At 41.7% G+C, this 27,288-nt stretch overlaps 1 protein-coding gene across 2 annotated transcripts in view; it reads right to left on the reverse strand.

Moving 5' to 3' along the window:
* The window catches only part of SDHA (succinate dehydrogenase complex flavoprotein subunit A), an 803,000-nt gene that overhangs the window by 568,135 nt on the left and 207,577 nt on the right, over nucleotides 1–27,288 (reverse strand). For both annotated transcript variants that reach the window (XM_044065115.1, XM_044065116.1), the window contains exon 5: nucleotides 25,122–25,286. In XM_044065115.1, coding sequence (XP_043921050.1) covers nucleotides 25,122–25,286 — 165 coding nt within the window. The remainder of the gene's footprint in view (nucleotides 1–25,121; nucleotides 25,287–27,288) is intronic.

A 27,288-nucleotide genomic window follows, 5' to 3' on the forward strand; every position in this document is an offset into this window, starting at 1 on the left:
CAGTACAGCTATGTACACTTGCCATAAATGTAGATGTTAGAGTGTATTTACTGTTGCAGTCATCACATTTGGGTTATCTGCTTGCAGTAGCCCTCAGTTGGCCTGATTATCAAAGTCTTGGGTCCTGCATCAGTTGCTGTCTCATCTTCGGTGACGTCAGGTAGTCAGGGTTATTAAGCATGCAGCCGACGCCATTACATCAGTTTTTCTTGCCCCAGATGTCAGGTGCCCCCCTTAATGGGAAGCAAATAAATATAAATATACAAAGTTATACCTCCAAAAAAAAAGCAAACGCATCAACAAGCTTTTAAGTATAGCAGAGGAGAATAGAGGTATAGCCAAAAGAAGTCAGGGGGCTGGAGGGAGGGTAACCAGGACTGCAACAGTGAATACATTTGAACATCTACATTTATGGTAAGTGTACACAACTGTACTATGTTATTTGTGTTTCACTGTTGATGTCATCACATCTGGGTAGATTCCCAAAGCTTGTAAAAAATGTCCACGGAGGCAAGGGATCACCCAAAAGATGCTTTATTCCAACAAAAAATTCACAACCTTCACCACAGCTGACCTAGGTTTCGTCTGTATGACTTCATCAGAGTGTGGTGAAAAAGGCAGCCTATAAATACAACAATCTCAATTAATACATTTATTAAATAATTAACTAATTAATCAATTTATGAATAAGTTAAACTCTAAAATAAAAGTGAAATAGTAATAAACACGTACATGCCATATTAAAATTGAAATTAAAAAAGATGGTTCATTTAAAATGTAATATAAATAAATATGAAAAAATAATGTAAAAATTGAATTTTATACCCATACTACATTTAATTTATATATAAACTACATATTATTTAAAAATGGAAATGAAAAATGTGCAACATACCCAATAAACAAAAAGGCATCTAAATTTGGAATCTAAATTTGTATTCGATTGCGAATTTAGTTCACATATTAAATTTTATACACGTTTTTTAGACGACATCCTTATTATTTGGCAAGGGGACAAAAACATGTTAGAAGCATTTATTCGATACATTAATCAAACAGTGTGGTTTTTAAAGTTTACACATGAGGTTAAATATAACAACATCACATACTTGGATATTAGGTTGATTTTTGATAGGACAAAGAAATGTTTGATCTCTAAAATTTACAGGAAGCCCACGTTCTCCAATTCATACTTACATTTTGATAGTTAGCATCCAGTCCATCAAAAGAAAGCCATTATCAAGGGGCAAATGGTAAGAGCAGCCCGTATGGTAAGTGAGGACGTGGACTTCCAGGTCGAGTTGGACTTTATGATGAAATTATTTTTGAATAGAGGGTATCCTAAATACATGTGTGAAGAAATTAGACGTGAGGTTCAAATTAAAAGGGACAGCGGCCTTTATGTACCTATTTTAAACAGTGAAAAATATTTTTTAACGTTTTAAATGGAGGTGTGAGTAGTAATGTTCCATTCAAGGAACATTTTTTATATATTACAATGCGGATGCAGAGTACATTATTAGAATAATTGAAAAATACTGGGAATCCTTTTCCAAATTGGATGAATTTTCTAGGTTGGCTACACACAAACTCAAGTTTATTTTTAGAAAGGATAAAAGTTTAAAAGAAATTTTTGAGAATAGTACTAAGCCGGTTGAAATTAGGACCAACAAAAACTTGGGTAACTTTAAATGTGGGAGATGCATGACGTGCAGACACATTTTAATAACAGGTAAACAAATCAAAATTAACCACACCTCTATTAAATTTATGGGCCATTTTGACTGTTATTCTCAAAATGTGATTTATCTTGCCAAATGTCAGGTGTGCACGGCATTTTATGTTGGCAAGACCTGTAGGAAGTTCAGGGAGAGAATTAATGAGCACATTTTAGACATTAAACATAAAAAGTGACTAATTCTTTAGCTAGGCACATCATGGCATATGAAGATCATCATTTCAAGTTTTTGTTGTACAACAACAGATTAAGGACCAAAATGGAAGGGTCTTAGATTGCCATCTTGATGTTTGTGAGTTAAAATGGCAACTAAGACTTCAGGCTTACATTTATCCTGGTTTGAGCAGTGTGTGTCGCTCAAACCCCTGTTGAAACTTAGGTTTTTAACATGTTGAGGCTGAAGCCTTTTTGTTTATTGGGTATGTTGCACATTTTTCATTTCCATTTTAAATAATATGTAGTTTATATATAAATTAAATGTAGTATGGGTATAAAATTCAATTTTACATTATTTTTCATATTTATTTATATTACATTTTAAATGAACCATCTTTTTTAATTTCAATTTTAATATGGCATGTACGTGTTTATTACTATTTCACTTTTATTTTAGAGTTTAACTTATTCATAAATTGATTAATTAGTTAATTATTTAATAAATGTATTAATTGAGATTGTTGTATTTATAGGCTGCCTTCTTCACCACACTCTGATGAAGTCATACAGACGAAACCTAGGTCAGCTGTGGTGAAGGTTGTGAATTTTTTGTTGGAATAAAGCATCTTTTGGGTGAGCCCTTGCCTCCGTGGACATTTTTTACAAGTTTCATTTTTGTTCTTTGGTTTAGATTCCCAAAGCTACGGATGGGAGGAGGAATTTAGATAGCATTAGGACCAGCTAGAAGGCCCTGCACTACTGCAGTGGCAAAGCCAGCTCTGGAATTAGAGAAAATTGGCAAATGGTAATGCTTGGTGAAAGTATGTACAGAAATCCAGGTAGCAGCTTCTAGGATGTCTCTGGTAGGGACACCTCTGAGAAAAGCTGTAGAGGTAGATGCAGCCCTGGTTGAATGGGGTCTAATCCCCTGTGGAATAGGTTTTCCATGGTGCTTATAGCCAGAAATGAATGCAATGGCCTATCCATTTAGAAATGGTTTGCTTTGAAATAGCCTTCCCCTCTGCCCCTGCAGCAAATGCCACCAGCAGTTGCTCAGATTTCCTTTGAGGTTTAGTCCTGTCCAAGTAAAATCCAAGATGCCTGTACACATCTAAGGAGTGCAGTATCCGTTCCCCTTTGTTCTGTGGATTAGAAAAGAAGGCTGGCAAATTAATGGACTGATTAAGAGCCACACTGGATACCACCTTGGGCATGAAAGAGAGACTGGTCCTGAGGGTTACCCTGTCAGCATGAAAGATGATGAAAGGCTCCACTGCCATAAGGGCCTGTAATTCAGACACCCTTCTTGCTGAAGTGATTGCTGAAAGGAAAGCTGTTTTCCAAGAAAGGAATTTTAACTCTGCAGTTGCAGCTGGCTCAAAAGGGGGAAGAGTGAGTTTTTCCAATACAAAATTAAGGTCCCAGGCTGGAGTTGGGGCTCTCCTGGGTGGTCTTAAGTTTTTGGCCCCTCTGATGAACTGTTTGAGCAATGGGCAAGAAAAGTGGGGTGGTTCTGTGTTTTAATGAGCTGAAATGGCTGAGGTGTGAATTATGATGGAGGAAAAGGAAAGGCCTTTGTCAAGCATCTCAGTTAAGTATTGAAGAATCTGAGGTAAATTGGGAGCTGTTGTGGCCATCCCTTGAGTTTGGTTCCAGGCACAGAATCTTTTCCATTTTTCAGCATAAGATTTTCTAGTACTACGCCTCCTTGCCTCCAAGATGACATCCAACACTTGTTTACTGAGGGATGGTAATGGCAAGATTAGGTAATTAGCCAGGGTGTCAGGTTCAGGTTTTGAAGCTGGGGGTGCAGAATCTGGCTCTCCTGCTGAGACAGCTGGGTAGGGGTCAGAGGTAGGTGCCATAGGGCCAGTTGGGACACACTGCGCAAGAGGGGGTACCAGTGTTGTCGTGGCCAGTCTGGTGCAATCAGTATCACCCTTGGTTTGTCCCGTTTCATCTTTAGTAGTACTTTGGAGAGGAGAGGCAGAGGAGGAAAGGCATAAACCGATAGATTTTTTCCAGCTGAAGGACAGAGTATCCACTTTCAAAGCTTATTTGTGGGGAGTCCTTGTGCAGAATTTGTCCACTTGGTGGTTCTGGGGGGAAGCAAACTGGTCTATATCTGGGATCCCCCATTTGTTGATCATCATTTTGAAAATCTTTGGTTCCAGTTTCCACTCGTGTGGGTCCATGAGATTTCTGCTTAGTTAGTCTACCAGTGTATTTAATTTTCCTGGCAGGAAATGAGCCTTTAGATGCACTTGGTAGCTCAAGGCTGTGTTCCACAGAGCCATGGCTAGACTGCAGAGGGGGTAGGAATGTGTACCCCCCCCCCTGCTTGTTTATGTACCACATAACCGTGGTGTTGTCCGTCTTTACCAATAGTTGTCCTGGAAGAATATAGTCCTTGAGGGCTGTCAGAGCATTCTGTACAGCTAACATTTCTTTTTGATTGATATGTAGGTGCATTTGACTTGGGTTCCATTTGCCCTGAATGCACTTCCCTGCCAAGTGAGCCCCCCATGCATAGTCTGATGCGTCTGTTGTTAGGGTTTGGGCGGCAGGGGTAGAGTGAATGGTAGCCCCTTGTTTTGGTAGCAGGCCTCTGCCCATCAAAGGAATTCTAACCATAGGCAAGGTATGATAAGAATCATTACTTCTAGATCCTGAGAATGTTGACGCCATAGGCTTTTTAGATACCATTGTAGTTTCCTCATATGCAGTCTTGCATATGGAATTAGTAGAATACACGAGGCCATGAACCCCCAAGGCTTCCAATATTTGTCTTGCAGATAGCAGGGTTTTTGTGGCCACTATTCTGAAGTAAGTTGTCAAATGAATTTGTTTCTCTGGCGTGAGGAAAGTCATCTGGGAAGTTGTGTTCAAGCTTGCTCCCAAACATATAATTTGTTGACAGGGTACCAGATGTGATTTCTATTCGTTTATGGTGTACCCCAGACAAGTTAACACCTTTTGTACAAATGCCAGATGATTCAGAAGATTCTTCCTGAATTAGACAATCATCCAGGTATGGGTATATTTGAATATTTCTTTGCCTGCAAAATGCAATGGCTGGAGCTAGACACTTCGTGAATACCCTGGGCACAGTAGATAAGCCAAAGGGCAGTGCAGAGAAAGTACAGTTGTGTACACTTACCATAAATGTAGATGTTGGAGTGTATTCACTGTTGTAGTCATTACATTTGTTTTATCTGCTTGCAGTAGCCCTCAGTCAGCCTGATTAACAAAGTCTTGGGTCCTGCGTCGGTTGCTGTCCCTTCTTCCATGACTTCAGGTCGTCAGGGGTATAAAACATGCAGCCGATGCCATTACATCAGTTTTTCTTGCCCCAGATGTCAGGTGCCCCCCTAATGGGAAGCAATTAAATCTATAATTACGATATACCTCCAACAAAAAAGCAAATACACCAAAAAGCTTTTTGAGCATAGTAAGGGAGAGTAGAGGTATAGCCAAAAGAAGAAAGGGGGCTGGAGGGTAACCAGGACTGCAACAGTGAATACACTCTAACATCTACATTTATGGTATACACAACTGTACTATGTTCTTCATGTTTCACTGTTGCAGTTATTACATTTGGGTAGATTACCAAAGCTAAGGTTGGGAGGAGGGATTTAAATAGAATTAGGACCAGCTATAAGACCCTGCAAGACTGCAGTGGCAGAGCCAGCTCTGGATTTAGAGAAAATTGGCAAATGATGATGCTTGGTGAAAGTATGTACAGAACTCCAGGTGGCAGCTTTTAGGATGTCACTGGTAGGAACGCCCCTGAGAAAGGCTGTGGAGGTACATGCAGCCCTGGTTGAATGGGGTCTGATGCCCTGTGGGATAGGTTTTCCATGGTGCTTATAGCAGAAATGAATGCAGTGGCCTATCCATTTTGAAATGGTTTGCTTTTAAATAGCTTTCCCCTCTGTCCGTGCATCAAATGCCACCGGCAGTTGTTCAGATTTCCTTTGAGGTTTATTCCTGTCCAAGTAAAGTTGTCTGTGCACATCTAAGGAGGGCAGTATCCATTCCCCTTTGTTCTATGGGTTAGTAAAGAAGGTAGGCAAATGAATGGACTGATTAAGACCACACTGGATACCACCTTGGGCATGAAAGAGGGATTGGTTCTGAGGGACACCCTGCCCGCATGAAAGATGATGAAAGGCTCCACTGCCATAAGGGCCTGTAATTCAGATACCCTTCTTGCAGAAGTGATTGCTAAAAGGAAAGCTGTTTTCCAGGAAAGGAATTTTAAATCTGCAGTAGCAGCTGGCTCGAAAGGAGGAAGAGTTGAGTTTCTCCAAGACAAAGTTAAGGTCCCAGGCTGGAGTTGGAGCTCTCCTGGGTGGCCGTAAAATTTTGGCCCCTCTGAGGAACTGCTTGAGCAGTGGGTGAGAGAAGAGGGGAGGTTCTGTACTGTAATGAGCTGAAATGGCTGAGGCATGAATTTTGATGGAGGAAATGGACAAGCCCTTATGAAGCATCTCAGTCAAGTACTGTAGAATCTGAGGTATATTGGGCACTGCTGTGCTCAACCCTTAAGATTGATTCCAGGCACAAAATCTTTTCCATTTTGCAGCATAAGATTTTCTAGTACTAGGCCTCCTTGCCTCTAAAATGATATCCATCACTGATTTACTGAGGGATGGTAAAGGAGATATTAGGTAATTAGCCAGGCTGCTAGGTTCAGGGTTTGCAGCTGAGGGTGCAGAATCTGGTTCTCCTGCTGAGACAAGAGGGAAGGAGTCTGAGGCAGGTACCATGGGGCCAAGCGTGACACACTGCGCAAGAGGGGGTACCAGTGTTGGCGTGGCCAGTCTGTTGCAATTAAAATCGTCCTTGGCTTGTCCTGTTTGATCTTTAGTAATACCTTTGAGAGCAGAGGCAGAGGATGAAAAGCATAGACTGATAGTTTTTTCTAGCTGAAGGATAGAGCATCCACTTTCTAAGCTAGCTTGTGGGGAATCCTTGTGCAAAATTTGTCCAATTGATGGTTCCGGGGGGAGGCAAACGGGTCTATATCTGGGCTCCCCCACTTGCTTGTCGACATGTTGAAAATCCTTGGTTCCAGTTTCCACTTGAGTGGATCTATGAGGTTTCTGATTAGTCCGTCTGCCAGTGTATTTAGTTTTCCTGGCAGGAATTGAGTTTGTAGATTCACTTGGTAGCTCAAGGATGTGTTCCACAATGCCATGGCTAGTCTGCAGAGGGGGCAAGAATGTGTACCCCCCTGCTTGTTTATGTACCACATGACAGTGGTGTTTGTCTGTCTTTACAATTAATTGTCCTGGAAGAATGTGGTCCTTGAAGGTTGCCAGAGAATTCTGTACAGCTAACATTTCCTTTTGATTTATGTGCAGGTGCATTTGACTTGGGTTCCATTTGCCCTGAATGCACTTCACTTCCAGGTTAGCCCCCCCCCCCCCCCCATGCAGTCTGATGAGTCTGTTGTTAAGGTTTGGGCAGCAGGGGGTAGTGTGAATGGTAGTCCCCTATTTTGGTGGTAGGCCTCTTCCCACCAAAGGAACTCTAGGCGTAGGCAAGGTATGATAGGAATTATTGCTTCTAGATCCTGTGAATATTGACTCCATAAGATTTTGAGATACCATTGTAGTTTCCTGATATGCAGCCTTGCATATCGAATTAGAAGAATGCAGGAGGCCATGAACCCCAAGGCTTGCAGTATTTGCCTTGCAGATAGCTGGGTTTTTTGTGGCCACTTGTTTGAAGTAGGTTGTCAAATGAATCCGTTTCTCTGGTGTGAGGAAAGCCATCTGGGAAGTTGTATTCAAGCTTGCTCCCAGGAATATAACATGTTGACAGGGTACCAGGCATGATTTCTTTTCGTTTATGGTGTACCCCAGATAAGTCAGCACCCTTTGAACAAAGGCCAGATGATTCAAAAGTATGTCCTGGCTTTCTGCTTGAATTAGACAATCGTCCGGTATGGCTATATTTGAAAATTTCTTTGCCTGCAAAATGCAATGACTGGAGCTAGGCACTTTGTGAATACCCTGGGTGCAGTAGATAAGCCAAAGGGCAGTGCAGAGAACTGATAGTGCATGTAGCCTGCTTTGAAGTGTAGGTATCTTCTGCAAGACTCCCTGATGGGGATGTGCAGGTATGCTTCTTTTAAGTCTAGTGTTGCCAACCATGCATCTTTGCCGAGCATAGGAAGCATCTGGTGAAGAGTCAGCATTTTGAAATTTGGAATCACCAGAAAGGAGTAGAAGGGTCCAGGATAGGACCCCATGTACTGCCTTTTCTGGGTACCAGGAAAAGTCTCGAATAGAAACCTTGTTCCCTTTCCTCTTCTGGTACCAAGTGAATAGCCCCCATGCTTAAGAGAGAGAGAACTTGATTTTGGGCCTCTGCCCACTGATTTGGGGGTAGATCTGGCCACCCGCTTGGTGACGGTAATGTGTGGAAGTGAAATCTGTATCCTTGGGACACTATATTTAAAACTCATTTGTCCTGGGTAATAGTTCCCCAGGTTTTGGCCTGCAGACCAAACTTTCCACCTAAAGGAGCATTCAGTTGGGAAGTGCTTGGAAGTTTTAAAAGCAAGTCAATGAGACAGTTTTCCATAGGGGGGAGTCTTACTACTCCCACATTTGGGTGCGGAAATCCCCCACTGCTTAGTCTTGTGCGTCTCCTGGGACTGAAATCTGGGGTTTCTGCTGTATCTGCACTTGGCTTGAGAAGACCTGGAAGGGGCTGGAAAGGACCAATTCTTAGAGGGCCAATGCCTACTAAATCTAGGAGGCTGAACTTGCAAGAAATCTTTAACAGTTTGCATAGATTTAGCTTTATCTTCCATCTTTTTAAGAACTTCCTCAGCTTTGTTGCCAAACAGGCGGTCCTGATTTAAGGGAGCATCCAACAGTTTAGCTTTAACATTATCAGACAAAGATTGCTCCTTAAGCCAAGCATGCCTTCTGAGCACAGACCCAGTAACAGCAAATGAATCAAATCCATATTGCAAAGTATGTTTACCAACCTGTTTAGCAGAATGCATTAAATCCTGTAATTCTTTATTTTCAGCAGTCTGGAATCAACATCATTTTCTGTTTATGCAACCCAATAACATGTTGTTGATACTTTAACATATGAAACTGGCAGTTTAAAGCCCTAATGGCCAAGGTTGCAGAAGTGTAAACCTTCTAACCCCATCTATCCAGTGCCCTGGAGTCTCTATCAGAAGGGGTAGGATTTTTTAGCAGTAAAAGCCTTGATGCCCTTGGGTCCCTGTGAAATAGTCTCTGGATCCGCAATAGGATTTTTAAAAATAAACTTGTGTGAATCAGGAACCCTGTAATATCAGTCAGGTTTTCTGGGAGCAGGAGGTAAAGGAATCAGGGGCCAAACTAGATTCTGAAAATGCATCATCAACAATGTCTAGTACAGGAGGTATAGCTAAAGGCCTATGCTAAGGCAGGAGTAAGAAATTCCTAAGCCTCTTTTTTGAATCAGAAAAATCCTGGCTTTCCCAGTGGAAATGCTCCCTTAGAGTATGTAAGGTTTCACCAAAAGAAAATTCCTCTGGAGGGGAATCAGAGGGAATATAGTCCTCTGCATCAGAATCCTCATAAGTAGATAAGGGCAAATCTAGATAATCAGAAGAATCAGAAAAATCAGAATCCTGGTCAGAAGATTCATAAACAACTTCAGTCCTAGGTCTCTTAGAAGGGGGAGGTTGGCTTCCCCTGATTAAAGTTATAAGATCTTCAGCCATTCTTATCATTTGTTTTTTAGGCATAGAGGCCTGAGCATGTGGCCTGGGCGTCTGTTTCCTAGGCATGGTTTGAGATTTAGGCCTAAATGAAGAAGGAGGTGTCTGTTTAATATTCAAGTCCGTAGATCTGAATACACCCTCAGAAGCCGGTGCCTGCACAATGGCTCCGGACTCATCCAAGATACAGACATCCGCAGGTTCCACAGTTGAAGCATCTCGCGGCATACCTGACTCCGAATGGGTCTCAGTAGAGGCCTGCGAATCAGAAGTAGCGGGTATCAGGGGCTGCGAAAGCACCTCACAGAGTACCGGCGAAATGGCGACTGGCTTAGGAGAAGCGTCATTGGCAGCTTTGGACCTAGGCGCCCTATCTCTGTCTTTATCTTTGCGTTTTTTTGGAATCCCGGTAGTCGGATGGCTACCTGACGACATCTCTGGATAATTAAACAGAAAATCGAAATGTTTAGAAGCAAAAATATACAGACGACGGAGAGTGCGCTGATTAAATAAAGCACAAAACCGACAGTAAGGTACATCGTGGTCAAGGCCCAGGCAAGGAATACAGTATGAATGAAAATCTTTGTGAGGTATTTGCTTTCCGCAAGTAATGTAATTATTAACTTTTACTGACATCAGTAAGGAGCAAGAAAAAGTTTTCCCAATGGGGTACTTGGCTTTAGTTATAGACTTCAGTTCTGAAACTCAAAAACAAAAATTTCAGGAGTCGGCCGACCGGCACTTGTGAACTGCTTCTGCTTTGGGCACCACACGGCAAGAAAGACTGATGTAATGGCATCGGCTGCATGTTTTATACCCCTGACGACCTGACATCATGGAAGAAGGGACAGCATCCGACGCAGGACCCAAGACTTTGTTAATCAGGCTGAATGAGGGCTACTGCAAGCAGATAACCCAAATGTGATGACTGCAACAGTGAAACAAGAAGAACATCTGATAGTGTATGCAGCCTGCTTTGAAGCGTAGGTATTTTCTGCAAGATTCCCGGATTGGGATGTGCAGGTAGGCTTCATTTAAATCCAGTGTTGCCAACCAGGCATCTTTGTCTATCATGGGAAGCAACTGGTGAAGAGTTAGAATCTTGAATTTTGGAATCACCAAAAAGGTGTTTAAGATAGACAGGTCCAGGATAGGATGCCATGAGCTGTCTTTTCTGGGTACCAGGAAAAGTCTTGAGTTGAAACCTTGTCTCTTTTCCCCTTCTGGTACAGTCTGAATAGCCTTTAATCTTAAGAGAGGGAATACTTGCTTGTGAGCCTCTGCCCACTGATTTGGGGATAGATCTGGCCAACCGTTTGGGTTTGGTAACGTGTGGAAGTGAAATCTGTACCCTTGGGAAACTAGGTTTAAAATCAATTTGTCCTGGGTAATGAGTCTTGCAGAGCAATCTTTCCCCCTAAAGGAGCAGCCAGTTGAGAAGTGCTTGGAAGTTTTAAAGTTAAGTCACTGAGACAGCTTACCATAGGGGGAGTCTTACTACTGATTTGGAAGTGGGAGCCCCCCACTGCTTAGTCCCAGGGTACGCACAGGACTAAACAGTGGGGAGCTCCCACTGCTTCAGTCCCAGGGTACGGACAGGACTAAGCAGTGGGAGCCCCCCACTGCTTAGTCCTGTGCGTACCCTGGGACTGAAGTTTGGGTATTCTGCTGGTTCAGGGTTTGAACTGAGAAGGCCTGGAAGAGGCAGGAAAGGACCAATTGTTTGAGGTCCAATGCCTACTAAATCTAGGCGGCTGCACTTGTAAGACATCTTTAACAGTTTGCATAGATTTAGCTTTTTCCTCCATCTTTTTAAGAACTTCTTCTACTTTGTCACCAAACAGGCTGTCCTGATTTAAGGGAGCATCCAGCAATTTAGTTTTAACATGATCTGGCAAAGACTGCTCCTTAAGCCAAGCATGCCTTCTAAGTAAAGACCCAGTGACAGCAGCCCTGAAAGATGCCTCTAGTGAATCAAAACCACATTGCAAAGTACGTTTGCAATGTGGTTTTGATTCACTAGAGGCACATTGCAAAGTATGTTTTCCAACCTGTTCAGCAGAATGCATTAAATCCTGTAAATCCTTATTTTCAGCACAATCAGGAAGCAACATCATTTTCTGTTTAAAGCAATCCAGTAATATGCTGCTGATACTTATGAAACTGGCAATTTAAGGCCCTGAAGGCCAAGGTAGCAGAGGTGTATACCCTCTTACCCCATCTATCCAGGGCCCTGGAATCTCTATCAGAGGGGGTAGGATTTTTGGCAGTAGTAGCCTTAATGCCCTTGGGTCCCTGTGAAATGGTCTCAGGATCCACAGTAGGATTTTTAAAAAGTAACTTGTGAGAATCAGGAACCCTGTAACATCTATCAGGTTTTCTGGGAGCAGGAGGTAAAGAGTCAGGGGCCAAGCTAGATTCAGAAAAAGGCATTGTCAATGTCCAGCACAGGAGGGATAGCTAAAGGCCTGTGTTGGGGCAGGAGTAAGAAATCTCTAAGCCTCTTTTTAGAATCAAAGTAATCCTGGCTTTCCCAGTGAAAATGTTCCCTAAGAGTATGCAAGGTTTCACCAAAAGAAAAATCCTCTGGGGAGAAGCAGAGTCCTCGGCATCAGAATTCTCATAGGTAGATAAGGGTAAATCTTGGTCAGAGGAGACAGAAATTTCAGACTCCTGGTAAGACGTATCTTAAGCAAATTCAGTCCTAGGTCTCTTAGAGGAGGAAGGTTGGCTTCCCCTGATTAAAGTAATAATGTCTTCAGCCATTCTTATCATTTGTTTTTTAGGCATAGAAGCCTGACCATGTGGTCTGGGCATCGGATTCCTAGACATGGTTCGAGTTTTAGGCCTAGAAGAAGATGGCGTCTGTTTAATATGCAAGTCAGTAGGCCTGAATACACCCTCGGAAGCCGGTGCCTGCACAGTGGTTCTGAACCCATCCAAGGTAGAGACACCCGCAGGTTCCAGAGTTGAAGCATCTCGCGGCATACCGGACTCAGAATTGGTCTCAGTAAAGGCCTGCAAATCTGAAGTAGCAGGTATCGGGGGCTGCGAAAGCACCTCACTGAGTACCGGTGAACTGGCAACTAGCTTAGGAGAAGCGTCGCAGGCAGCTTTGGACCTATGTGGCCTGTCTCTGTCTTTATCTTTGCATTTTTTCAGAATGTCGGTAGTCGGGTGGCTTACCGAAGACATATCTGGATAATTGAACCGAGTAACAACATACCAAAATATTTAGAAGTGAAAATGTACCGGCGACTAATAGTTCGTGGTTTAAATAAGGCACAAAAACCAACAGTGAGGTACATCGTGGTCAGGGCCTAGGCAAGGAATACAGCACAAATGAAAATCTTTATGAAGTATTTGCTTTCCACAAGAAATACAATTATTGACTTTTACTGACATCGGTTTAGAGCAAGAAAAAGTTTCCCCAATGGGGTACTTAGCTTTAGTTGAAGACTTCGATTCTGAAACTCGAAAACAAAAATTTCAGGAGTCAGCCGACCGGGACGTGCAAACTGCTTCTGCTTTGGGCACCGCACGGCAAGAAAGACTGATGTAATGGCGACGGCTGCATGCTTTATACCCCTGACTACCTGAAGTCACGGAAGATGAGACAGCAACCAACGCAGGACCCAAGACTTTGATAATCAGGCTGACTGAGGGCTACTGCAAGCAGATAACCCAAATATGATGACTGCAACGGTGAAACACGAAGAACATCTGTGCCAGCTTGTCATTCCTAAGGGATGGAAAGAGCTGTGGCCTACCACAAAGGTGACATCTAGCAGGAGAACTAGATGTTACCCATTGAAGTTTGAGCCTGTTCTGTCACTTAAACTTGAAGTGTGGTGGCAGCAACAGCAGAACTCAGAGAAGCAGCTCAGAGACAGGGAAAATATCCCAGGATAGGGGGTAGGCATGTGTCCTCGCCAAGAGCAGCAGGTTGGCTGGCTCCCAACTACCCAGCTCTCACTAGGGAGAGGTGAGTCAACTCAGACTCCCAGGCAGGAATGAATGGGTTCATAAGGCTCTCACCCAACTCAGAGATACCCTTAAAGGTTCACAGGCAAATACAAGGCTATCAGTCTGCAGACTATTACAAGCCTAGCCAATAACCAGAAGTCAGAATCAAACCTAGTACCTTGTATCTTTGAGCAAAGATAGACGTTATATGAAAGACCTTAACCACTATGCCATACTCTCAACCTTGAGATGAGCAAATACCAGCCACTGAGCACGGTCCTGGGGGGGTAGCACATTATAACTACACTGATAAGTAGAAATCAGCCAGGCTTGAAGGCAACAATTCCCCAAATACAAAAGGAGTTTTCTTGAAGTCTTCAAGCTGATCAAGCTCAGTTTTGCAAGGAACATCTAGATATGAATGTCCTTGCCGACAAGGAGCTAACAGAAGGATGACCACTTTGCGTGGCTATATTCCAGTGGACTATCCAAAGTAAGTTTAAACTTGGTGTAATTTCCAAGAGAAGCTTGGCTTCTTCACTGCAGCCCTCGTACAAGAGGCAAAGAATGGGTTTGCCAGCTGTGCTATTTCCTAATCGTACAATGATTTGTGTGAAATAACTACAAGGTATGCTTTGGCCACATATAATACAATAACAACTTCTCATTTCACCCAATTAAGGAAACAATCAACTTGGTCACTTTTTACTAGTTCCACTCAAACTTTGTCAGAGTATAATGCTGCATCATTAGTACAAACAGTACATACATTCAAGTGTGCTGCAGAAGACAACTTTGCAAAGAAAAGGCAATTTTTTTGACGTGGAAATACTTCTGTTGGTCTTAGATATAAACACTGATCCAGCAAATTCAGTATGAGTTGCAAAGAAATGGCTTAACGGTTACTAGACTACATATATCATGCACAGCATAGGCTCGTTATTATCACACAAATATACTATCACACTAGTACTCTTTTTCATGAGCTAAACCTGTACATATGTAAACTATCAAGAAAGTTAACACTGCAGAATGACAACCCAATCACCTTCCAAGATAGCAGACAGGTCCACATAACACAAAGAAGTAAACAGGGTCACCAGTCACTACCAGCTTGTGTGTTATGAGAAATGGATTCAATTCCTGGATCCTTTTTGAGAACACAAGTGGTTGTGATCAGACAACAAATCACAATCCTTAGTACTACATGAGTTGCCCTGATGTATTAACGCCTTAAGTGTACAAAAACTGCTGTTGATTTTGGGCCATAATTAAGCACTCCATGTACGGCAAACATTACTTAACAGAAGGAATACTATTGCTGGATAACACCCATTTTTGCCTAGGTTTAACTCTACATTTGCAAACTGCAAGTAAAAATATGTTTTACATGAAGTTTAAAATGATATATAACAAACATTATCTGATGCAAACACTTGCTGCTATAAGCTGTACAAAATCAAAATTCCAGACAACATACTACCTAAAATAATTCTGCACCCTTTAAAGTTTACAAATGTTCAGCTGCCATTTATGTGACAGCATGGTGTGAGGTACAGCTTATAACGCTGTTTCTATAGTAGTACTGAGTAACTGCCATCTGCATGGCAGCAAAAAACTCCATTGTCACTGGACATACTATCCCAGAAGGTAAGGGCATGGTTCATCTGAAAGAACTTTGCTATAAGCTTATTTTTCTCACAATTTATGAATATAAGAATGGTCCCAATATTAACTGCCATATATTACAATACATACTACAGTGTAAAATCACCATACAATGCTTCTCATAATGCAACATGCTTACAGGCAAAAGATTCCATCTAGCTCAATGCTAACATGAGCAATGTGAACAAGTACCTTTACTTCTTCTGCAGCACACTTGAATGCATGTACTAAGAAAGTACATTTTCATTCTTTACGCCTCCTTAATTTCCATTCTTCACTTACTTTCTTACTGCTAAGTCTCTTCCCTGACTCTCTCTACATAAGCCTGTCTTTCCCTCACTTTATATTGCAATTCCTATTTGTATTAGACTAACTTACCTTTTAATTTTCTCTACAAAAACTGTCTAAACTTAAATGATCATCATATACCTTGTATTGATTCTGAACCAATATTTTTATACTATGTCTAATTTATTATAACTACTTAAACTGTACATGTTTTTCTTTTATTTTTGAAGATTGTAAAATTATTATTCTTAAAATGTTTTGTAATAATTTGGAGCTTTTCTTCCTGAGCCTCCATTGTAAATGGGCATCTACCCAGTCAGATGTTCACGGTAATTTAATATCAATAAATAAAAAAATAAAATAAAAAGTACAGTTTTGTACCTACCATAAATGTAGATGTTCGAGGATCCACATTGCTGCAGTCCTAACTACTGGGTAGTCCGCTGTCCAGTCGGCCCGAATACCAAAGTATATGGCTGACGTCGGTCAGGGCGCATTAGACTGACGTCAGTACGTCAGGGTACTAATGCGCATGACCGACGTCATATCCTCAGTCTTTTCTTGCCCCAGATGTCAGAAGACCCTGAAAAGATAAGGCCAAAACCAAAAACTCCAAACATACCTGCACCAAAAATATGTACAATATATACAAAAATACCAGAATATAACCTCACCTACACAACCACCCCTAAACACAGAGGGGAAGGAGGGAGGGTAAATTGGACTGCAGCAATGTGGATCCTCGAACATCTACATTTATGGTAGGTACAAAACTGTACTATGTTCTTCATTCCACATTGCTGCAGTCCTAACTATTGGGTAGAATCCCAAAGCAGAGGTAAGGGAGGCTGGCAAATCATAAGGAAGCAGGAACTGACAACATGCCTTGCAAAATAGCTGTGGCAAAACCAGCCCTAGACTTAGAGTAGAGAGGAAGGTGATAATGCTTAGAGAAAGTATGCACTGAACTCCAAGTAGCTGCCTCCAAAATATCCTTAGTTGCCACCCCTTAGAAATGCTGTTGAAGTGGCAGTAGCCCTAGTGGAATGAGGCCGAATCCCAGCTGGAATCTCCTTGCCATGATGGGAATAACAAAATGCAATGCAAAACCCAATCCACCTAGAAATAGTTTGTTTTGACACAGGTTTGCCCTCTTGAACTCAAAGCAAAAGAAACAAACAACTGCTGAGACTGCCTAAAATCCTTAGTCCTGCTCAAATAATAACGCAATTGCCTGTGTACATCTAAAGTGTGCAAAATCTTTTCCCCTTTATTTTGGGGATCTGCATAAAAAGTAGGCAAATGAATAGTTTGGTTTAAAGCCACACTAGAAACCACCTTAGGCATAAAGGAAGGATTAGTACGTAAAGATACCCTATCCTTATGAAAAATCAAAAAGGCTCTACCGCCATAAGGGCCTGCAACTCAGAAACCCTTCTTGCAGAAGTAATGGCCAACAAAAAGCAGTCTTCCATGACAAGTATTTCAATTCAGCAGTAGCCGAGGCTCAAAAGGTTGTAGAGTAAGTTTCTCCAACACAAAATTGAGATCCCAAGCAGGAGTAGGAGCTCTACGTGGGGGTCTTATATTCTTTGCCCCTCTAAGAAATTGCTTGAACAAAGGATGCGAAAACAATGGTGGGTCACAATCATAGTGAGCTGAAATTGCTGCAGCATGAATCTTAATGGAAGAGAAAGACAAACCTTTGTCCAATAACTCAGTAAGATATTGAAGAGCCACACTCAAATTAGGCTCAGAAATCTCCAAATTGTTTGCTGCACTCCAAAATAAAAATCTCTTCCATTTTCCTGCGTACACTTTCCTTGTACTAGGTCTTCTGGCTTCCATAATCACATTTAAAACTTGTTGAGGAAGTTGAGACCTGCTGTCTTTCAAAACAGAATATGCCAGGCTGTTAGATGAAGAGAGTGAAGCTTGACATTGAGCAGGTGACCGTTCCTCTGAGACAACAGGTGTGGAATCAAGGGTAAAGGCCATGGAGGCTTCCTTACCAGACTCCTCAGTAATGGATACCAGTGCTGCCGAGGCCAATCTGGAGCTATTAAAATCATCCTTGGCTTGTCTTGTCTGACCTTTAGAAGCACCTTTGGTAGAAGAGGCAGAGGTGGAAAAGCATACACATGAAGATTTTTCCAACTGAAAGAAAGAGCATCCACTTTCCAAGCTGTGTGATGAAACCTCTTTGTGCAAAACTTTGGCAGCTGGTGGTTTAGTGGAGAAGCGAACAGATCTATGTCTGGAGTTCCCCATGACACTGTCAATTTTTGAAATACATGAAGATGCAGTTTCCACTCGTGGGGATCCATGATTTGTCTGCTTAATACATCTGCTAAGGAGTTCTGTGCTCCCGGCAGAAACCTTGCCTGAAGAGTTAGTTGCAAGCTGAGCGCAGTCTCCCATAAAATCATTGCTTGCCTGCACAATGGGTAAGAATGTGTTCCTCCTTGTTTGTTGATGTACCACATGACAGTTGTGTTGTCTGTTAGAATCAACACCTGCCCTGGAAGAAGTAACTCCTTGAAAGCCATTAATGCAAACTGGACTGCTAACATCTCTTTCATGTTGATATGTAGATGCTGTAGTCTGGCAGGCCACTTGTCTTGTATCCACTTTCCATTTAGATGAGCTCCCAAGCAATGTCTGAGGCATCTGTCGTTAGAATCTGACTCGCCTCTGGCCGGGTCACAGAGAGTCCCTTGTTTAGGTGACATTCCTGAGCCCACCACAAAAATTCCTTTTGAATGCAAGGTATTATTTGAATGACAGTGTCCAAATCCTGGCAGTGCTGTGTCCATACATTTTGAGATACCATTGCAGCTTCCTCATATGCAGTTTGGCATTGGGAAGCACCAGAATACAAGATGCCATGAACCCTAAGGCTTGAAGGACTGTCCTTGCAGTCAGCCCGGACTGAAGAGATAGTTGATGGAATTAACTGGAAAGATTCTTTTGTTTGTCCGGGGTTAAAAAGGCCATCTGGGCTGCTGTATTCAGTCTCACACCCAGAAAGCACATGTCTTGAGAGGGTACTAGACTGGACTTTATTTCGCTTCACAGAATACCCTAGGCATCTTAGCACTGCTATGACATATTCCAAATGCTGTAGAAGGTCTTCCTTTTCTTGAGCCAGAATCAGGCAGTCGTCCAAGTAAGGATAGATTTGAATTCCTTTTAGCCTGAAGTAAGCTATCACTGGAGCCAGAACCTTTGTGAATACTCTGGGCAGTAGATAAGCCAAAGGGCAATGCAGAGAACTGATAATGAGAATTTCCAGCTCGAAAATGCAGATACTTCCTGCAACTTAGTCTTATAGGCACATGAAGGTAAGCTTCCTTGAGATCTAAAGTTACCATCCAGTGATCTTTGCCCAGCAGAGGTAAAAGCTGTTGTAACGCCAACATTTTGAACTTGGGAATGTCCAGATAAGTGTTGAGGATAGATAAATCCAAAATTGGTCTCCACGTGTTCCCCTTTTTCGGTACTAGGAACAGGCGAGAATAAAATCCTAGGCCCCTTTCTGGCACAGGAACTGGCTGAATGGCCCCTATTTGGAGCAACAGAGAAATTTGCTTGTGAGCCTCTGTTCTTTGTAGAGGAGGAATGTCTGGCATGCCTTTGAAAGGAGGCAAGGTATGGAAATAAAACCTGTAACCGTGGTGAATGATATCCAGAACCCATCTGTCTTGGGTAAGTAAATCCCAATTTTCTTTGAAAAGAGACAGCCTTCCTCCCAAAGGTGCTGCCAGGCGAGAATGTACTGGCAGCTGAAAAGGCAGGTCATTGGGTCTGCTTACGAAAGGACTGACCCCTGCCCTCACCAGAAGTCTGAGCAGGGGAACTCCCTGTCCTAGGCCTAAAAGAACCTTGAGCTCTGCCCCTACCACGTCTAGACCTACCCCTAGACTGGGAATCATAAGCAGGATAAGTCCATCCCTTAGAAGGCCAATTTCTACTAAACTTCGGAGGCTGCACCTGCAAAAAATCCTTAACAGTTTGCATAGACTTAGCCTTGTCCTCCATTTTCTTTAAAACTGCTTCCACAGGCGAACCAAACAACACATCAGACTGTAAAGGAGCATCCAAAATCCTTGTTTTAACATGCTCAGCTAAATTCTGATCTCTCAACCAGGCGTGCCTCGAAGAACAGAACCAGTGGCAGCCACCCTCGAGGAGGCCTGCACAGCATCAAAACCACACTGCAAGGAATGTTTACCCACCTGTTCAGACACATGAACTAAATCCTGCAACTCTTTACACTCAATACCTTCTGCCAGAGCATCCACCTTAGATTTCAATTGTGAAAGGAGATAATTCTGATATTTTAACATGTGAAACTGACAATTCAACGCCCTCATGGCTAAAGTGGAAGAAGTATACACTTTCTTTCCCCATCTATCCAAAGCCCTTGCCTCTTTATCAGGAGGAACAGGATTTTTAACAACAGAGGCCTTAACACCTTTAGGCCCCTGAGAGACAGTTTCGGGTCTGCCCTAGGACTCTTAAAAGATACTTATGAGCTTCAGGCACCCTATAGTACCTATCCGGTTTAACTGGGGCAGGAGGCAAAGAATCAGGATTCAGGGAAGCCTCTGCAAAACATCTTCCACCACATTCAGAACAGGAGGTATAGCTAAAGGCCTATGCTGGGGTAAAACAAGAATTCCCTAAGCCTCTTGCTGGAATAAGAGAAATCTTGACCTTCCCATTTAAAATGCTCCCTCATGGAATGCAGAGTCTCTGAAAATGAAAAATCCTCAGGAGGAGAAGCTGAAGGAGTAGAATCATCCACATCAGAATCAGAATAAGGAGGATACTCCTGCAAGTCTTCAACCAAGACTCAGAAGCCCCGAACAATGCTCAAAACTCTCAAACTCAGGTGCCACCCTAGGCCTCTTATCAGGAGGGTGCATAGAACCTCTAATCATAGTAATCAAATCCTCTGCCATTTTAAGCATATGTTTCTTAGGCAAAGACCCTGAAGCACTAGGAGAAACCCCCACTGAAGCTAAACTTGGCCTGCCTCTCAAAGAAGCCTTGGAAACAGAAGGGGAGGCTCTAACCACCTTAGGAAGAGAGGGAAGAACAGCCACCTGAGAAGCCCCCTCAGCCTGGCCTACTTCCTGAGAGGATACATCCTGTAACAGTAAAGTCTCTCCCTGAGACTCCAAAGAAACTCCTGGCAGAACCTCCGGCTCCACTGGGCCTTCTAAAGAACCGACGTCTGGGACTGTCGGTTCTTCCACTCTAGGCCTTGCTGCTTTGTCCTTGCGCTTTTTGGTCGGAGCATCCGACGGCATTTTATAATTACAACGCTTCCCAAAAACTAACCTGGCACAGTCTAACCTTCTCTTAATAGTGCGTTTGTTAAATCTAGCACAAGAGCGGCATCCAACAACGTCGTGCTCAGGCCCTAAACAAGGTATACACAAAGTATGGTAATCCCTATGAGGTATCTGTTTCCCACAAGAAATACAGTTATTCACTTTTTCTGACATCCGGTTAAATACTGAGGCAAGAAAAAACCAAAATATTCCCCAACGGGGTACTTAGCCAACTTTGATTCGGTCTGAAACTCTGACTTCAGAAACTTTCAGAACGCCAACCTGCACTCGCAAAATTGCTTCTGCATCGGACCATGCGGCAAAAAAGACTGAGGATATGACGTCGGTCATGCGCATTAGTACCCTGACGTACTGACGTCAGTCTAATGCGCCCTGACCGACGTCAGCCATATACTTTGGTATTCGGGCCGACTGGACAGCGGACTACCCAATAGTTAGGACTGCAGCAATGTGGAATGAAGAACATCATTATTTCCTTGTTCCCCATACAGTTATATCATGTAATATATTTGATTTTATTTTAAATTACATGTCAAACTGATCCTCTTACTACTTTTTACATTACAATGTTCCTTTTGTTGTCAAGCAAGACTATCAGTGCATTTTATACTGTTCCATCAGGGCTACTGTCTGTGAACATACTCAGACACTAACAGACAGAAGTGCTCAGCCATGAAAGTAACAAAACTAACAACTCTCCCGTTAACAAGAGATGTAAAAGTGGAATATTTACAAAAACTGGAAAAGGTTCAGGTAAACTCACCACTTAAACACAGACGGACAATGGATGCTCACTGTGATACCCACACACCTAATTAACTACAACACTGTTGCTGCATAATCTGAGCTCAAAGAGCGATTTCAGTATTGCTGTGTAAAATCAAGCATCAGGTCAGCTGCTGCATGACTCTGCCATAGTTTATAACAAGGAACTATGGAAAAGTAATTTACCATTTTTGGATGAAAAGACACTTGTTATGCATTTAGGCCACTGAAAAAGATGCATCACTTTTTTTTTTAAACCGAGAACTAGCATTTTTTATGACTCTAACATTTGGTGGAATGTAAACCCCAGCTATCACCAAGGATTAAGCATGCAACACACCCAGTATGGTAATAGCTCATCCAAGTAACACATTCCTGTAAAAAGCCCTAAACCTCTATAAGCAAATGCTTTACTTATTAAATCCCTGGAGCCAACCAAAGACCTCTTACCTACTCGCCTGATACAGGGAAAAAGAAAAAAAAAAAGGTTAGTCATTCCTCTTTTTCCTCAGACTTGCAGCTTCTCAGACACCCAAATACATGGCCTCTGCCTATGCATGCACAGAATGACCTGACGGTTGAAAATTTGATTCAGACCATTAAAAAATTACCAAGCTACTGCCAACTGTTGAAAGCCATAGAGAAAATTATGCAAAAGAAAAATAACAATAAAATGATTAACATCAGGTTGCAGCTGGTTGCTGAAAGGGAAAGTGTCTTAGCTTCAGAGAATATGATGACCCCTTAAGGTCTCAGTATCATATGGGGTTAGTAGACTAATGGCCCTGGAGCCCTTACAAGCCCAGCCAAGAGTTTATACCCATGAAGAAACCTTAGTCAGCACCTGTCGCCCCTGTCAATGAGGGGCACGGGTAGAACCCCCTGGGACAAATTTGTGGTTTCCCATCCACTCATCAAGGTTGCGCTTGAAGAGGGTCAGCGAGGTACTCTGTTTGATGTGTATGGGAAGTCTATTCCACAGACGGGGAAGCCTCTTGGAGACAAACCTGTCTCTCCAGCAGGTTTTGTTGATGTTGCATATTAGACTAAGGGCTTTTGAGCGGGTCATGCATAGGCAGTTAGACATACAGATATGGAGCACCTCTAGTAGGGCAGGGTCCGAGACTGCCTTGTAGGAGAGACACAGATCACCCCTGAGCAATCTGTATGATACAGAGTAGAGGGATAGTCATCTGAGCCTGCCTGCATAGGTCAGGTGTTGGAGGCCATGGATTTTCTTTGTGAGATATTTCAGTGGCCTTTTCAGTTGGTGCAGATGTTTGGAGTGGTACATCCCAAATAGGGCATTATACTCAATTATTGGTCTACTGAGGGAGGGGTATAGAGAGGCAATAACCTCCTTTTTTTCTAGATGCAATCCCTTTACTTATGAGATGAACCAAGTAAAATGATTTTCTGACCACTGCTACTACAAGATGGTCGAATGTGAGGTTAACATGAGTGCCCAGGTCTCTCACCACAGGTTGTGTGTGTTTATGGGGGTGCCATTGATGTGGCAAACAGTAGGGGTCATGTTTTTGTTGAATGGTACAATGATACTTTTTTTTGCATTTAGCTTGAGACAATGACTTTGGCACCAGTTATTAGTTGCTGCAAGACCCTCTTGCAATATGTTAACATCATTTGGGGAGTCAATAACAGCACCCAATTTACAGTCGTCCACAAACTTGGTCAGCCACAGGCCTTTTGTCTTTGCCTGGACCACTGAGAAATAGATGCCAAATATAGGGGGCTTATAGGAGTAAGGGAAGTGTTGCAGATGATAAAGGACTGTCTATATATTCACACGCATGCACACAGACAGGAAGCTTGTTTATATGTGCATATATAGACACACACACAGACTACACACACTGTGTGTGTATTATATATATATATATATATATATATATATATATATATATATATATATATATATATATATATATGGGTCCATGTCAGATGGACGAAAGCTGATGTAAACGAAGACCACATCACAGAGGCGACTTTGCCAGCAGGACGAATCCCCGACAACGGTAAGTAGTGCGGACTGGGAGTTAGTCCCATTCCCTCACTGTAGTGTGATCTTGGAGTTGGTATACTTAAGTGAGGGGGGGGGGCTTTCCCGCCTGCTATACATGTTTTCATGTGGTTTTCAAGTGTATTATGGAAACGGAAATGTATTCTGTTCCGTAATACATTGACTTACCGTTCTCGGGGATTTGTCCTGTCGGCCAAGTCATCTCAGTGATGAGGTCTTCATTTACCTGAGCTTTCGTCCATCTAACATGGACCCATATATATATATATATATATATATATATATATATATATATATATATATATATATATATACACACACATATACATACATACATACACTCATACAGACACACACACACACACACACACATACATGCATGCATACACACACACACACACACATGGTAAAAAAAGCACTAAAACCAAAGATAAATTTCACTAAGAACGAACTTCGTGACACAAAAGCATTCAAAAAGAATTAAAAGGAAAGCACCAGCAACTCTTGTATTATTTACCACTTTTGTCTTCTTTAATATCAAGACTTCTTCAGAATGACATTTTCATTAATAAATTTTATACATTAAATAAAATTAAGCATGTAGTCAGCTTCACCTGCATAAGTAAAACTCTACGATGAGGAGTATTTTTAATTAAGATTACATACAAACATGGTTCTAACAGAGGAAAAGAGAGAGTCAACAATAGGATGCTTTCACTGGGGATCAGGTAGCCCCCCCCCCCAATTTAACTGTAAACTAATCTGTGCTTGGGTAAAACACTACAGTGAGTGTATAAATACTTTTTCCAAACTACACTTATACCTCTAATTCTGTTACTTATGTAATCTTTTATTTGCAGTCCACAAGATGGTAAATGGACTGATTCTCTATAGTCTTACATGGGTAGCAATTCATCTGTCAAATTCCTGCTAACTGTCTGACATAGTAAAATTTACTTTACTCAAGAAAGTGCTGTTACTGAAATTTCATTTTCACGCTTGCCCACAGTCTACATTCTAATCTTTTTCAGTGACTAATTACTCACTGATGGTGACTGGAAGTGTGGAAAATCAGTCCAGCCAAGCCTTGAAATAAACCTGGAAGTAGCAAAATGTATGATTAGGATAGTGAACGTGATGTCCATGTTAAAGCCCCTCCCTGGGGCAAAATAAGGTGATGCCTGTGCATACATATAAACTAACACAAACATCTAGACAGCATTAAAATGCAAGAAGTGAGACCTGAAAAAACAGTGAAAACTTGCCTACAATTAGTTGAAGCATTCAAACTACAGTAGTTCTTTAAATCTGTGCAACATGATCAATTTCAGAAGTATGCATATTTTACACTTAAGAATCAGAAGAAGCCATGAAACATCCCAGAAAACAACCTACCCTGCCATACAGTGTATGCAGTAAAGAGTGGCCTGTCCTGTCAGCCACACAACAGCATCTGTGAGCCTGGCCTCCTTTCCCAAACTGAAGACTTTGGCCTCCAAAGGCTCGCTGGTAAATTTTTCCATCTTCTGTTCTGCTAAAAGGCATGCCATAATTTTCAAGCTAGAAAACACAAAGTTGATATTAAGCACCATGTTCTCATTCAAGTATTAAATGTTCATTTAAGTAGCCAGAAAACTTATCTGGAAAGAAGTAATGGTCACAGCCAAGCAAGATTAAGTGTTTACAGATGTGGAATGGAACATACCATATCTAAAAAAAAAAGTTTAACTAAAAAAACATCATTCACAATTTCCCTGAATTCATTAAAATGTTTTATATGGGATACAACATTAACCCACTAAACTGCTAATGATGTCACCCAGCTAGGACTTTAGAGAGACAGCATAGAGACAATAGTTGTCACAGTGCAGTCTTCACTAAAAGTCAAAGTTCGTCCTCCATCATGGTCCTTTCTTTCTCATTCTCTGGCATTCAACTCCATAGGACAGATGCTACAAGTGCCCGTGGACACACTATTAGCACCATATTGAAACTGTTTACACCTGATTAGGTTTAATGGGTAAAATCATCACAGCTGTCAGGAATATTAGATGTTCTAATCTTCAAGACTCTGAAGATAAACATACCTAAGCAGATCAAAACACACACATGCTTCTTCTAGGGGATGTTAATTGGGCAGCACAATTGTTCAGTGACATGTCTACAGTACCTGGCAATGAGAGAAATATTTTGCAAAGAAAAACTTATTTTCCAATACCCAACATATGAACAAACAAGCTGGAGCTAAATGTGAATGATCTTGAGTGTGGGAGTAACAAAGTCTGGGACCACCTGGGGTTTTTTACTTGAATATCTCCAGCTTTGTAACACTCGAGCAAAGTGTGATTATATTGTACAGCATATATGTGATTTACAATACTTGCAATTGTGAACATGTTAATATGAATTGTTTTGTTTTATATAAATGCAATGTTACCCATGTTGGAAAAGATAATTCAATAAAGGAGTTTAAAATAAATGGAAAGCTCTACTAAAAAAAATAAAATGAACTGTACACACATGGATAACTCCCGTTAATACCATTCATAGAAATAAGACAGTGCATAGTAAAAACTGCTGCAGCTCTTTACCTTTTGACACAAACATGCCACCCATAATCAACTGCACTAAGTCAACGAATTCCACAAACTCTCTAGTGTACTCATCTGCAAAATACTTCCATGGTGTCTGATCTCCCTGATGTTGGGAAAATAAATCTTTCCACAAAACTTCCAGTCCTCAGGGTTCACATAATCGATGACTAGTGGAGCAGGAAGGAACCTCCAGCAACTTTCCTACTTACCCCTGTTCAGTCTATCTCAAGAACACATACTAGACAAATCTAGTGCAACTTCCTCATACTCTGACGCACGCACACACACACACACACACACACACACACACACACACACACACACATCTGATACAACCTTGTAAAGGAAACTGTGAGATAAAACTCTTAACATTGTTCACAGCCTTCAGTTTCTTCACATACATAGGATCAAGCAAATGGTGGTAGCATACAGGCTTCAACAACTCTTCTAGACCTGAACACAATGTTATGGGACAAGACCAGCTTATTAAAATGTATATTAATTTCAGTTTATTAATAATGCTATAATATGATTGTTAAAAAGCAAATATCATTTGTATGCAGGGCTATGAAAAATACAGCTTCATAAGTCACATTGTTACTGTTCATTTTAAACTGCATTCTTTTAGTATGTAATAAGAGAGAATAGTAAGTGTTGTATAAAGTGAGGCATGTAGTTATTACAAAAAGGAATTTGTTAGCCTGACTCCTCCAGGCTAGGAGTGCATTGTTGCTAGGGTAGGTTTGAAACATCCAAGGTCAGAAATAAGGCCGCTTGGAAGCAGGTGAATCATGTATAGGAAGGTGTTCACGTGAAGTCTGAGGCAGAAATCATGAGGGATGAGGACTTCTGCAAAGTTTTCTATAGGACACAGTCATTATAATGTCATGAAATTGCATGAACAGTTTGATAAGAAAATGTATAAAATTACAGTTTTTGTATGTAAAGTGAGAATGCTTCATCAAGAA

This window comes from Protopterus annectens, chromosome 3.part0, assembly GCF_019279795.1.
Source record: "Protopterus annectens isolate FY-2018-M chromosome 3.part0, PAN1.0, whole genome shotgun sequence".
Classification (NCBI taxonomy): Eukaryota; Metazoa; Chordata; order Ceratodontiformes; family Protopteridae; genus Protopterus; species Protopterus annectens.